Here is a 15,759-nt window from a genome sequence, read left to right as displayed (position 1 = left end):
CTAAGATAACTAAGATTTAGAAAATGTTTTAAACCAACACAGAACTAAAACTAAAACGGGAAAAAAAAATTTATTGGTCAGTTTGTTTTATGCTGGAGAAAACTCAAAATCAGTAAGCCAAGGAAGAATAACTAAAACATGATCAATACCTAAAGAAGAAGAATGTGCTGGAGGTGTGAGGCCCTAAATTCTATTCCCAACACCACCAAAAAAAAAAAAAAAAAAAAAAAAAGAAAAAAGAAAAGAAAAAGAAGAAGAAAAAAAAGAAAAAGAAAAAGAAAAAACCAAGAACATGCTTATGGTGTCCCAGATCATACTGGTTGGTCTTGTTTTGTAGTGTGTGTGTGTTTTGTGGTTGTTTAAAATAAAGCAGATCCTTCAACTACACATTTGTGAAACTCACAAACAAGTATGGACAAGTACATGAAAAGGCACAAAGTTCTCCGAAGTCACACTCAGTAATGGCCTGGTGATTGTAGAACTTCACCAGTTTTTTGTTTTATCGTTACTAGTGACTTAGTAATAAGGCAGATTTATTATATTATCTGTGTCATTAAGTCTACTTACCATCATGAACAGAAGTCAAGAATGAAACCATAAAAATGTGGCTTATACATTTTTGTATCAAGAAACACTTTATCATTACATAGCTTCATATTCACAAAGCTTACATGATTTGAAAAATTATGCACTAAAAACTTCCCAAACTGATTATGGATGACTGACTGACTATAAGTATTAACAATAAAGCTTTCAAACATTACCTTTTTACAATTTAACGTTTTTTTCCCATATCCACTTACCTAGATCATTGAAAAGAGTATTTATTAAAGCGAATTCTAACTATAAACACCAAGGTATCTTATAAAAAAGGAGCATATTTGTTTTAGTTAACTATGAAAACTATTTTAATAAATACCTTAGTGCCACTTAAGTGTTAGAAATAAAATTATTTCAAAAATTTACACCGGTACTGCTTTACTCTTTACCATCCAAATCACATCTAATTTTTCAGTAGCTATATATTACACATCAAGATTGTTTTAAAGTGGTTATTATTAGAACTACTATCTAGTCTTCCATGAATGGATAAACAGTAAAGATCTTACCTTGTGTTGTTCAATGGCATCTATCCACTGCTGTCTATGATCTGGATCCTGAGCACGAAGATACCAAACACTATCATTTACACTTATATCAAATCGACACTCATCAAAATCATGAGGCTGTGGAAAAAAGGTAGAAAATAAAAAGCAATTTATAGAAGTACTGTACCCTAGAGCAAAAACGTAACTTCTTTGAAGATATCTCAGATAACAAAACTCAGGTCATAGGTACCAAATCCAAGTTTCATTCACTACTCCACTGCTCCTACAAATTAGGTGACAGACTATGAACACCTATTTCAAAACAGTTAGTATTTTTCATCAAGTGTTTTAAATTAGCTTAATGAGTGGGAATACCATCAAAAGCATAAGTTTTAAAACACCAAATAAATTTTTACACTAAAATAAGATTTAGGAAGGAAATCAACTGTCTTTTCCCTTTATTACTAAAAAGTAAAAAAATTCCCATTATGATTGTTTTGCTTCATTAAATTTAATGAAATTTAATTTAAAAAAGGCATAAGACTGTTAAAGTTTCTCCTAAATATTTAAAATTAACTTCTAGGCACTTACATGTCTTTGACAGTAGTAGCCAGGAAAATTTCCAGTAAAGAGCAAAATTAAAACAAACATTACAGGCTGGGCGTGGTGTTGCATGCCTGTAATCCCAGCACTTGGGAGGTGGAGGCAGGAGGATCCTTTTGAATTTGAGGCCAGCCTGGGCTACAAAGTGAGCTAAAGGACAACCTGAACTGCATAGTGAGACCCTGTCTTGAAAAGACAACAAAACAAAACAAAACAAACATTGTAAGACCAATATAAAAAAAAAAAAAAAAAACACTAGAGGAAACTAGCTGTATAAAAGTAAAAGCATCTAGTGAAAGTGTCAACTTTTGATTCAGTGCTTTATCCTCAAGAATACGTAAAATGAGTATTTTATATCCTTGTTTTATCCCTAGTAAATGAATTCAAATTATGACAGGGTCACATCACATTTACCACCTCTTCTACCAGACAGGGTACAGTTAATTTCCTCTTCTATGAACAATCTCAGCTTTAGAAAGGAGAGAATCTTCTCTGGCCAGTGTTCACAATAAACTACTTGCTGATCAGAAACTACGTATCATACCTTCAGGATTCATTGTTTACTCTCTTCTCATTTAACAATATCAAGATCTTATTTCCTATCAATTTACTTAGCAAAAACAGTGTAAGTCTACAATGATGGTTAGTGTATGTTTCTTTGGTTTTTTTTTTTTTGTCTTTGTGAGACAGGGTCTTGCTATGCAGTTCAGGCTGGCCGTGAGCTCACTTTGTAGCCCAGGCTGGTCTTGAACTCACAGCGATCCTCCTGCCTCAGCCTTCCGAGTGCTGGGATTACAGGCGTGCACCACCACGCCCGGCGATGGTTAGTGTATGGAACCATTTCTCTTTTGAGATTAAGCCAACAAATCATGGTTCTGCCAGGCAAAAAAATATAAACATTTCCTGAGTCACTACATGCTGGACATCACAGTGACGATCACAACAGGAGGGAAAGAACGCTAAAGAGAAGCATAATAAATGATTACTGAGAAAACTTTCTTGAAAGAAATAAAACATCACTGCCAAATGTGGAAGCAAGAAATCAGTCTACTGCTGTAAGTAGCCCAGACATTTTAAAATTTTTACTCCATAATCACTCTGACTTCCATAATACTTCCTAAAAATCTATCTTGTGTCTAATACCCTCATTAAAGTTTTAGATAAACAGATGTGACACATACAGTAGTTCATAAAGTACTACTTTCTCCAGCAGACACTTTTACAGGCACAAAAGAGAGGCACTGTTATCATCAACAGTCTGAGTCACTGGGGGACTGAAAGAAACATCAATTACCAGTTGGTGAACAACACAGAAGCTTCAAATACCAACAAAGTGAAAAAAAGTAAGAGAAACTGAGTCTATAGGATAAAAGAAGTAAAGTTTGGTAAAAGGATGTTTGACAGATTAAACTGAAGATGATAAAGTTTGCATTGTTTCACTATACACATCTGCCACTTCCCCAAACACGTCATATTGTTTGATCTTAAACTTTTTGATATTCTGTTCATTATGAATTAATTTTGTTTTTAAAAGCTACATTAAAATATTGTTTGTCTTGATTACTAAGCTTTTTCGGCCCTTCTATAAACTATCTGACTCAGGCAAGTCCCTGACTAGTCATACTCTCTTGGCACTGACAGGTACTTAACAGAAATAAATGTGAGGTAAAGGCTAAACTTTGATGAAAAACTTGAAAAGGTGGTAGATATGAGACATGACCTAATGGGGGAAAAGGCTAAAATATTTTTTTAAAGATAAGACAAGTAGAAAACAAAAGTAAAGCTAATAAAGAAAAAAGAAACAATTAAAAGTTACATCAGAAACAATAAAAGCAAACCACACTAAATATGATGAACCTGGTAAACAGATCTGAGAAACACACAAAATAAAAGAAACAATAAAATTATGTGCCATATAAGAAGGTGAGCTAAGATGTGTTAAGTACATGCACCAACCCCCCATGATAAATGAAGTCATTATGCACTGCAAACATGTACTAAAAAAAATAAAAATTTAAAAAACTGCATATACAGTGTGATTAACAAATACAGTGGTACTGCCACTGAGTGTCATCCAACAGAAACGCAGCGTGTTCAATATGAGAAGTGTGCCTCAGTAACAGTGTATGACAAGTTTCAACTTGTTTGGTGCAGTCAGTGGGTTACGAACTAGGGTGTGCCGTAAATCATGAATCATAATGTATTTCATTGGAGTTGTGTAATCCTGCTGTTTCACATTCCAGGTTAAGAGTTTTCAATAGAAATCACCCAGTTCTCTTCATGTGAAGAAAACATTGAAGGGGATGTTGATTGTATTTTTCGAAGCTGATGGAATTGTGTGAGCTGAGTTTGTATCCAGGAACATTAGACTGAACTCTAAACATTATAAAGGCTTATTACAGCACTTAAGAAAAATGTGCGTAGCAAAGTCTGAGATATGGGCCAATGACAACATTTCATGTCACACATTCCTTCTGTTGTGGCAGTTTCTATCAAATACAAACATTATAGTGTGCCCTTATCCACCTGATCTGGCATAATGCAACTTCCTCAAAGTCAAAAAGACCATAAAATGTAAAAGTTTTGAATCAATTCAGGAAACTGAGGTAGCCACAACACTGCAATTAAAGATGTTTGTGATAGAAAACTTCCAGAACTGCTTCAGAAAGTGGCAAGAATGATGGCGATAAGCGTCTTCAAAGTGAGGGCGAGTATTTCAAAAAGCATTAATAGCAATGTATCTTTTACTGTAACACATTTATTTTATTTATTTATTTTTGTCTTTTTGAGACAGGGTCTCACTATGCAATTTAGGGTGCCCTTGAGCTCACTTTGTAGCCCTTGCTGGTCTCGAACTTGCAACAATCTTCTTGCCTCAGCCTCCTGAGTGCTGGGATTACAGGAGTGCGCCACCATGCCCAGTACTGCTACACATTTAAAACTTTAAACACACACCATTTGTTTGACCATATCTCATATATTAGAGTGATGTTGTAAGATTATAATTGAGCTAAAAAATTCCTAGAGCCTAGTGATGTAGCTGTCTAGTGCAATATATTACATGTTTGGGGTGTACTTACACAGACCTAGACAGTATAGGTCACCCATTCAATATACCCTGTTTGATGCAGTCAAGAGACTGAAGCAAAAGATATGAGGCTGCTGCTGGAGTAAGATAGTATAATGTTTTGTAGTGAACTTTTTTGTTTTTTATGGTAGTAAGTAGATGAAGTGGTCTAAAATAACATTAAGCAATACAGTATATGAGCCAGTAACAGGCATTTATCACTGTCAAGAATCATATACTGTACATAACAGTATACTTTTGTACACCTAGAGGGACTGTAGGTTTATTTATACCAGCATCATCCCAAACATGTATTATATTGTACCAGACAAAGATAAGAATGTAACACATTTAACAAGAAGACATAGTATGTACAGGAAAACTAAGACATAGATAAAATCAAAAGACATTCTATAAAGGCAATAAATTTTAAAAATAAACGAGATTTTCTTACATTCTGTACATTATTCCAAACTTTTTACATTATGCTGCCCCCTACCCCAAGAAATTAAATACTGAGGAGTAACGTTTTGTCAGGTGGATTTTCATAAACAATAGAAATCTAAGATTTCACTCTCCTAAGAGCAAAGTATCACTATCACCACGAATGCATGCTTCACATGTCATGTCAGCATCCACTGCTAATGACAAAATATCTCAAAAAATGAAATGAGTATCCAGCATTTATATCCACTATCTACTAAAATAATCATATAGGAAGAACAAAAAAGGAAGAGCCGTACAAATAAAAATACTGAAGTAAGTCATGAAATGTATTAACCTACTTATTCCTGAGACAGCCAAAAATTACTAAACATCTACAAGGGAAAATAAGGACAAAATAATTTAGTCAATTTGTATGTAACGCTGGTAAAACCAAAGGAACTGAAACTATCAGCCCTAAAGGTAAAGACACAGGTGGAACTGAAAATAGGGAAAATGATGAGCCACATTAAAGATGCAAGTAGGCTGTGAAATCCTAAATGTGCATCTCAAATACTGGTGCAGTAACATTAGAAGTTCTATTCCCCATCCCCCCAGACAGATTTAAATCAGCTATTCCTACACAACACAGGTTGGGAGTTGTTTGAAGGGGTCAGAAAAGTAGAAAAAGCCTTCATATTAAAGACGTCTTTGTCTTTCTTGCCTGCAGGAGAGCAGAATCCATACTAGCTCCTTCTACACTGTCTATAGATTGATTCTTCTATGGAAAAATTAAATGATCCAAAAAAAAAGGTATGCAGTAAAGACATGAGTGTTTCAAAGGCAAGTAACTTATCAGTATGAATATTTTAAACTGTAAAGAAGCATTTACCTTTCAGAACTGTAAGACAAGTTTCACCAAATAGAATAACCAAGAGGCAAAAGAAGGAACTGATATCTAACAAACAAGAATGCAACAGATGAGAAAAACAAAGGAATTTCTCAGGAAGATAAGAAAACACACTACCAGATAAGTTAAGCAGAAAGCACCCAAATCTAGATTAGAATAGGAAGCTTCATAAAGGACTTTTCTAGCGGTAGAAAAAGTAGAATGGAAAGATTATCCAGTAAATTATCTGGTGAAACTGCCTAGTTTCTTATTATAAGCATTTTTGTTGTTGTTTGTCTTGGTTTGGTTTTTTTTTTTTTTTTTTTACCTTACTGAACATAATTATAAAGTTGCTTTAAAATCCTTGTAGGTAATTTCACCATGTGGTTCAACTTGAGTCTGGTACTTGCTCAGGCCTTTCCCTTGAGACTACAGCAATTTCCTGGCTTATTTTTGAGTAATCTTACTTTGATCCTGGATACTGTAAACTTTAGGCTTTGAACTGTGGATTCTGTTATATCGTTTTGAAAAATATTGTTTTTGTTTTGCTTACACTCAAATTGCCAAATTTATCATATGTTTTACAGGCCATAGCTAAGTCAGGTAAAGACTAGGCCAGACTTTTAAACAAAGAATTTATAGCTCTCTTTTTTTTGGAGGTTCTTACCTCATTTTCCAGGATCCTTGGTTGTACCAGATTCAGGTGGTGAGGAAGATGGTTGGCTTGTCTATTGGACATGTGACCCTAGTTCTAACCAAGTTTCAAATATCATGAATGCCAAACATTAATAAGGGCCACACATCTGTCATTATTTAATTATAGTATTAGTCTTCCAAAAATACACAATGTTAAAATTTCTATGCCCCATAAGACAGTTAAACGAATCTTATCATATTCAGACAACATGAGTCAGTGTTTAAATTATAAAACTCAGACAAATTCTTATTTACATAAGAAAAGGAGTTTATTTAGAAGGTACTGGACAGCTGACATTGCTCAGAAAAATGAAGAACTGAAATCAGAAAGTGGGAAAGAGCCAGGGGAGACCAGGCAACAAAACCCTGGTGAGATTGCACCATACGTGCCATCTGTATGGACTAGGCTGCTTCTGCTTCTGAGCCTTGTAAGCCACTACTGGCAATGCTGCTACTAGAAACCAGATGTTGCTGTGCCAAGCACTATTAGGAAAAAAAAAACCAAAACTTGCTGTCTCTGCTTTTTTGTATAGTTCTGTTCCAGAATCAAAGAAAGCCTGAAGAGGGAAATGGGAGAGTAGGAATGAGAAGAAATAGCCTAACAGTAGTCCAAATGACTAATTCATATACTAATATGCTAAGGGGAAATGACCATATAGGGATGTTAGATGGAAGAGGAAATTAAGTATTAGGCCTTTAGAGTGTTTGTGGGAGACTTTCTACTCGTATTAAGAAATTCCTCAAGAGCAAGGGGATTTTAAGGTGAGCCTGCCACTTATTAACCTATTATTTCTCTTAATTTCCCCCTTCTACACTGTTTAATGCTAGTGAGAGCAAGATGCTACAAACTACCTTTCTCCTTTGCTAGGTTCTGCCAACATGAGCCACTATATGTAGACTAGAAGCCAGGAAGATAAAAAAACTTGTGCTTTTCTGTTTTCACACAGTTTTGATCAGCATTTGCCCCACAAAAACCATTAGCCTTGGTAGTGGTAATCGGTTCTATTCTCCAGCCTGTTTTAGAACTCCCTCAACCAGCTTCATTCAGCAGCCATAGAAGCACCAGCTGTCCAAGGACCAATTCTTACATACGTGAGGTATCACGTCACAATAATCCTGCCTTTAGATTACTGGGATATTTGTACTAGTTACCTTAGGTGTAATCCTCCTTCTAGATGTGAGACCCAGTTGCATAAGGCACTTCCTCTAAACTTTTGAGATAATAGCAACTGACGAACAGTGCACAGAGCGCCCCCTTCCTCTGAGCCTCAGCTCCTCACGGACCCTTTCTCTGACTCTCAGAAATACTGACAATCCTTTCAACTCAGAAGTTTAAGCCTCATCCCAGGAGGGTCCGAAGGTACTGGTGCTGGTACCATTGGGCAGCATGTTTCCTTTAGTGAACTGATCCTCAATTTGTGGGGTTCCCTCTGGACACTTCCAGTTTTCTCTATTCCTCTAGCCTAAGAAGTTGATTCTTGTAGTTATTGCCTCCACATTAACAGTTTTTCTTTTCTTCTTTCAGTCTTCACCATCTTCTTAATGATTTCCTATATTAAGCATTTTCTGCTGAAATACCTAAAGTGGAAAGTGGTTTCTGCTGTCAAGTGGCCCTCTGCCTGATACAAAAAGCAGCCTCAAAATGCCAAATGCTCATTTCCTAGTAGAATGTTATATAAGCATTATCAAATATTTCCAAAGCTTAAGAACTTAGACCATTTAAGTAAGAAGAAAATAAGGAGGTTACCAAAGTATAAGTACAATGTAACTCAATATGTCGTTGCCTCAAAAGCAGTAGTTTGTACCTGATGATGATACATGATTAAAGACATCTATTCCACTAGATTGCAAGCCTAGAACACAGACCATTTTGTACATCATATTCAATGACTAAGCAGTGACTGACATTGAACAAATATATGTTTAATGAATGCTAAAAACAAAATTCAGAAAACTAATGTCTACACAAATATTCATAACAGCTTTAGTCACACAGCCAGAAACTGGAAACAACCCAAATTCCTTCAACTTGTGAATGGCTAAATGGTGATTATACACAGAATGTTATTCAGCAGTAAAAACAAATTATTGATTTAGTCAACAATTTGATGTATCCCAGGGAAATTATGCTGATGGAAAAAAGCTGATCTCAAATGCCTATACCTCCAATCTGTAATCCTCATGCCTCTGCCTCCCACCAAGCTTAAAAGTTTTTAAAGTAAAAAATAATAAATTTAACCAAAATCTAAGAAGTGGTTATCCTAGTGCTATAATTACAAGTTATTTTCTTCTTTAGGCTTTTCTGTCTTTGCTAAGTATGTGATCCTGGACAAGAATCACTTTATAAAAAAATGAAAAGAAAAAAGGACTTACTCTCAAGTGAAAAGGGGAAACAAGAAAGAGCCCTTACTAGCTCTCTTTCCACTTAAAGATCTTTGCCACTCTCACCAAAGGGCTTCCGAGGCACTTTCACAAAACAGGTGAGAAACACATCCTTTGAAAACTGTGCCATCCAGAGTTATTTTTTCCTGAACTTGCCAAAGGTCTGTTCTTTTAGATGTCTGCTTCTATTTCAGGGTATACTGTCAGCTGGTTTTCTTCTACCAATTACCAATTTCCAATTGAGCCCTTCCTAAAATAGCTGGAGTACATCCATACAAAGAGCTACTCTATTCTATATCCTACTATTCTGTTAATTCTACTCTATTCTATTCTATTAATTTTCAGCCTCTGAAGATCCAGAATATGGTCACTCGTGACCTTCTAGGCAAATTAACCTCTAAAGTCTCAGTTCCTTACCTATGAAAGTAGGAGTAATAACCCTTATTTTACTGGATTGTCTTGAAAGTTTAATGTGTTAATATACCTTTTATATGTAAAATTATACAACGTATTTTGAGCATGTATGACCAAGGTTTTATACAACCCATATACACTCATATACATAAAAATACTATGGATTCATATGTCACACACACACACACATATATATAACTAGTAATTTTTTGTGGGGGGGGTACCAGGAATCGAACTCAGGACCTTGCACTTGCCAGGCAGGCACTTATGCCACTGAGCTATTATCTCTGGCCCAGTAATTTTTTCAAAGGAAAATAACAGAGTTTTAAAATTCTTGTAATTTAGCTCTGAAAGAGTACAAACTTCTCTAAAACATCTGTTTAAGTCCATCTTAGGGATTATTTAAATATATAACCTAAAAACAAACACGGGGAAAAAAAAAACATTTAAAGTTGTATGTGTATTAAAGTTAAGATAGGATCTTAGTTACTTTCTCATCACTGAGACACAACACTTGACTCCCACAACTCTAAGGAGGAAAGTTTCTGTTTTTGGTATTGGGAATCGAACTCATGAACTTGCACTTGCCAGGCAGGGGCTGTGCTGCTGACCGGTATCCCTGGCTCTGAGGAGGAAAGGTTTATTTTGGTTCATAGTTTGTACAGGTTTCAGCCTCAGTTGGCTGGCTCCAAGGCAGAGCAACAGGGAAAAAAGGCAAGAGAGCATGACAGAGGAGAACTACTCATGGCATGGCAAGCAGAAAGCAGAGATCAAGGGAGGAAGGGAGATAAAGCCCTCCAGGCCACACCCCCAGTGACCCACCTCCTCCAACCAGGCTTTGCCTCCCAACATCACATTTAGTTATACACTCCATTAATGGGCTTATTCACTGATGAGCATCATACCCTATGATCTAATCACCTCCCTGAAGCCCCACCTGAGATATCTAGATCTAAACCATAATGGATAGTAACCTTGATTCCAACTTTTAACTTGGGATTTCAGATAACTGAATCTTATTTCTACTGAGACTAAAGAGCACAGAAATCTTGATATTATTTTTGTATGTTGTTGTTGTACCTATCACTAATTATTATATAGTTAGCATAAATAAAATGATTGTTAAAAGGAAAGTCAAGTCATATTACCTTTGTTGAAAGCCCTTCATTAGTTCTCCATCACAAATCTCTATGCCTCTTTGATTTATACAATGGTTTTTGTATTTTCTTTTCTCTTCCCAGAACACTCGCTTCCAAACAAACTGCTTAGTTCTGTTACTTCCTTAAGATCTTAACAAAAGTCAACCCCCTTCTTCGCTACCACAGCTAACGTATCCATTGCTACATCTCTAAGGAACTAGAACTAGAACAAAAGTATTTAGGTGATCAAAATGACAACCTACAAGTATAACAAAATTCCTATGATTTCAATAATGAAATTCATCTCTGTAACTTTCTTCCCTAAACAGCACAGGATAATAAAAAGGACTTTGATATTCCCTTTTGTATATGATACCTTTCCTTGGAGGCACAGATGGTGCCATGTCCAGCATCATTATGGAGAAGTTTGCATCTTATAACCAACAGACAAGGGGCAAAATTGGAAAGAATAAAAAAATTCAGAGTCATCCTATCTAGTTCTAAGTCCCCCAAATAAATAAAACCTCAATATTTCCTGTGATATTCCTTTAAAACCATTTTATCTTTGATTTTTGCAAAACTGGTATTTAAAGATATGTGATCTTTGGGCATATAATAAATATACACATTTCAAAAACGTTTTCTACTAGGAAGAGACTAAGTAGAAACTCTGGAATATTATTTTCCCTCAAATGGTGACCTTTTATTTAGAGAGCTGGTTCTTTCAAAGTCTGTATTACTTTGCAAACTGTCTTTATAAATGCTTCTAAATGCTTTGGCATCTAAATCTTCCTTTGATTCTGCTTTTAGGCTTCCCTCTTAGCTTTTTTCTGTTCTATTATGTCAAGGTGAGGCAGAAAAGAGGGCAAGCTGCAAGTCTGCGACACATTCCATATTTTGAGAAAATATAGCATAAGGGCAAAGCTTTATATTCTTTTATTGGACTTTCCATAAAATTACATCCTATTTGACTTAAACCATGACAGACATTACCCAAAAATCTCATCTAGCATATTCTTTAAAATTTCTCTGTTATTTCTAAAAATATCTCAAGTTTCTGTGACTGCCTTACTGCTTTGGTCCCTTTTACAGATTAAAAGTCTAATAAGATATTGACCCCCAAAAAGGAATCTAATAAGGTATCTCTTTCATGGAATATTATACAGCTATTTTAATAAGTATATTTGTATATATGAAAAAAATCACTTCAAAGATTACCTGATTACAGCTAACTGCCTTCATTTGCTTCCTATTTTTTTATAAGTCACACAAAATACTTTTGTTAAAGGACAAAAAGTTCATTTTAAAAACATGTAGGATCCGTGGATAAATACAGTAGACAATATATTCACCTCTTACCAAACCCCACTTAAATGACAAGAAAATGCATTAAAGTAGAAGAAAGAAAATCGGTAAAAAGAGGACAACAACAAAACAATTCAATCAAATTGTAAATGCTGGAAAGCAGATGAACAAAGCATGGTTTGGGGAGGTCAGTGACAGGCAAGTAGCAAGCTTATTTATGTCAAAGAAATACAGAAAGAATTTTTTAAAAATCAGTAATGTGAAGTTCCAAGCTCCTCTGAACCTTCAAAGAAAGATGAATGATTAAAATTAAGAAATAGGATGGCTAGATATCAGCCCTAAAATAGCCAAAATACACTTCCAAGAGAAGATTAAGGATACTCTATTTGAATGGGTTGAACCAACGAATCCATAAACTCAGGGCTATCAGGAATAGCTGAGGAAAACCGTTTAAAATGTATACTAAGTAGTAAGTAAGACTCTCACCTTCACCCTAATCTGATGCCATTCTCTTCCAAAGCAACCAAAGCTCATACAGAAATAGCTGATTCCAGGACTGGTACAGTGAGGTCATAAAATGAACCTGAAAAATCTTCAAGTGGGGAATGGTGGTATATGGCTATAATCCTATTACTCTGGAAGGCTGAGGCATGAAATCACAAGTTCAAGCCCAGGTGAGGGAACTTATCAACTTAGGAAGAACTTGTCTCAAAATAAAAAAATTTCAAAAGGCTGGGATATTTCTGACTGTGAAGGCCCTAGGTTCACCCCAACACCCTGGGAAAAAAGCAGTCAGAGGGCATGTTCATGGCACTAAGGAACCAGCCTGAAGTGTTCCTTACAGTCAAATCTGGCACAATTTGATCATCAAAATATAGTAGTGCCTCTGTTCATGAATGCATTTGCTCATGAGCAATTTGGTTCGTAAACAAAAGCATTTGGCAAAATTTTGTTTTTGTTTGCAAACTCTACATCAAGTGACAAACACAACTATGGCCATCTTTCCCACACAAACATGCTATCTTTTCCAAAATCATGGAACAAATTAAGTGTGTGAACTGAGGTACCACTGTATACAAATAAGAGTAATGGATTATAACATATTGAAAAATGCAAAAATAGGTAAATGCACTATCTTTTCAAATGGGACAAAAGAGGACTTCTTAAAAAATAGAATGATGGCTGATAATAGTGGAAAGAGCTTGTAGCGTCAGAAAGTAACCATATTACAACCATTCTAGAAAAGCCTGGGTGGAACTGACATCATAAATGAATCAAAAACAGAAAAGTCTAATAAGGAATAGAATTTTTACTGTTCTTAAAGTATCTTCTCACAGAGCTTACATTCTAGTTTTAAGGAGACACTACTATACAAGAGGAAATCTGAAAGGTCCCTTGGGCTTTTGACTGGATGACTGAAATTAAAGTCACAAATTAGAGGCAGATATTGTTTACATCTTTGATAGAATATCCTGAAAATACACTCTATCACTTTAGTAGTATTGTCAAGGATGAACAACCTGAATTTATAAATTTTTAAAAAATCAAATAAGCCCAAATGAAGAATATTAAATAAATAACTGGCTTGTGTTTAAAAAAAAAATCAATGTCATACTAGACAAAAGCAGCTAAGGAATTGCTCCTGATTATAAGAAATTAAAGAAATGTTAATGAGTAAATGCAATATATACTCAGGACTGTATTCTGCACTGAAGGCGAAAAGTATGCTTTAAACAACCAATATAAAAAATATAGACTGCAGATTAGAAAAAGGTATTATATAAAAATTTCTGAATTTGGCAGTTACTATATGATTTTTTAAGGCAATAACCTTGCCCTTGGAAGTTATATACTGAGGTATAAAAGAGAAAAAGATATATGATAAATACAACCTACTCTCAAATTATTGTAAACAGCTAAACTAGGCAGGAATATTATAGGCAGCCAGACATAGTTAGGCCCTCAAAGGAGTCAGTGCAAAAAATAATGCGGCTGGAGGTAGATTCACTGGAGAGGCCTCAAGACAAAGACGGAAGGAATGACTAGGTGTATATACCTACCCAAGGAATAAACAATATGAAGGATAAAAAATATATTGTAATCAATATTCTAAACAGGCATCAGTCACCTAGGTTGGTGAACAGGACCTCCTGAATCATCTCTTCCCAAAAAAGGTCCTTGTTCTTTCCATGTACACTTGCTGCATGACTTGCTTCCACATTAGATTATTACTTAAGCAGCTATACTTGTAATCTTATTGGTTGGTCACAGTTTTATCCGGTGCTGTACCCTCCTCATGATTTTGCTTTATAAAACTTCCTTTGAGAAGTCGGCTGGTTGGCAACCCACTCAGGCCCCCTCCTGTCTCTCAGGAGCTGTCTCTACCAATACAGTTTTCCTACTCTTAACCTCTGTTGTCCCTTAGAATTCATTCTTTGATTTTGGGGAACATGAACTTGGCATATTTGACATCTAGAAAGCTGGAAGTTATACTATTTCCATTATATCCTTTGGAGGTCCTATACCAAAATGACCCAGGGAAGAAAGGAAGAGAGAGAGGGGAACAGGAGATAAGGATAGGGAGAGGGAGAATGTGTTTGTGTATGTGTAAAGGAGGAAGTGAATGATCAAAGAAATGTAATGTTAAATACTGGTGAGCCAGGGAATTACAGACATTATCTACATTATTTTACTTTTTCTATGTGCAATTATTTCAAAATAAAAAGTAAAAAATCAAAAATGATATATAATTAGTCAATTCTTTCTTCCCTCACAACCATACTCTCTAAAAGCCAGCTGCTTAAACTTTATTTATATCCCACTCATATAGAGAACCAAATCTCAGACAGTTGAGGAAAATTTCCAATATTAAAACCAAAGGTTAGACACTTTAGGGAGGAAAAAAAACAGAATCATGAAAAAACAGTCAATGATGCAAGGATCACAAGACAAATTTAGATACACAACATGCAATACATTCACATCCACATGTAACAGTAATATACACACATCTGTTGCTGTCTCTCTGACCTTGTCTTGAAGGTGGAAGGTGTCTCAAAACAATCCAAAACTAATCTTTGATTTGACTCCCCAAACTTCTCCTGCAGGCTTCCACATCTCTGTACATGGTAACTACCTGCTGCTTAGACTTGAATGATCTCACTCCTCATTTCCCTCACACTCCATAAAGAATTCATCAGTAAGTCAGCAAATTTTCTCAGCTCTCCCTTAAAAATAAATCCAGACTCGCACTATTTTCCAACTCTGGTTCAGGCCACCACTTTCTCTCTTTTTTTATTAGTACTAGTACTATGATGTTTACATTCACCTTAGGGAGTACGTGCATGTACTTATCTTGACTGTTTTTATTCCCCCTTCCCCTCTCCCACCACTCCCTTCAAGCCACTATTTTATCTCTTATCTGGCTTATTTGCAAGAGCTTTTAAAGGCTACTTGATTTCAATTCCCTGCTTCCATCCCTGCCACTTCTAAACTACGCTGAACACAGCAAAGTTATCCAATTACAAGGATCAAATCATTCCTCTGCTCTAGGCTACAATAATTTTCCATCTTACTCAGCAGGAAGTCAAAGATCTTATAACAACCTTCAAGGCTCTACACAATGTGGTCCCATCAACACCTTTCTGAATTGTCTTCTACCCTATTACTCCATTCCAGCCACACCTGCCCACTCCAAGGAGACCTGGAGGGCCTCTACAACTGCTACTCTTACTTTCCCTCAATGGTGTGACA

The 15,759-nt window shown here is 35.6% G+C and overlaps 1 protein-coding gene across 2 annotated transcripts in view; it reads right to left on the bottom strand.

Annotated features, from left to right (window-relative positions):
• Window positions 1-15,759, bottom strand: part of Col4a3bp (collagen, type IV, alpha 3 (Goodpasture antigen) binding protein) — a gene marked incomplete in the record, with an annotated part of 127,382 nt that overhangs the window by 87,296 nt on the left and 24,327 nt on the right. For both annotated transcript variants that reach the window (XM_013514795.1, XM_013514796.1), the window contains 1 exon segment: window positions 1,110-1,226. In XM_013514795.1, coding sequence (XP_013370249.1) covers window positions 1,110-1,226 — 117 coding nt within the window.

The sequence above is a fragment of the Chinchilla lanigera genome, unplaced genomic scaffold (genome assembly GCF_000276665.1).
Source record: "Chinchilla lanigera isolate Chin_1 unplaced genomic scaffold, ChiLan1.0 scaffold00024, whole genome shotgun sequence".
NCBI classification, from domain to species: Eukaryota; Metazoa; Chordata; class Mammalia; order Rodentia; family Chinchillidae; genus Chinchilla; species Chinchilla lanigera.
This window is presented reverse-complemented; position numbering and strand designations above follow the sequence as displayed.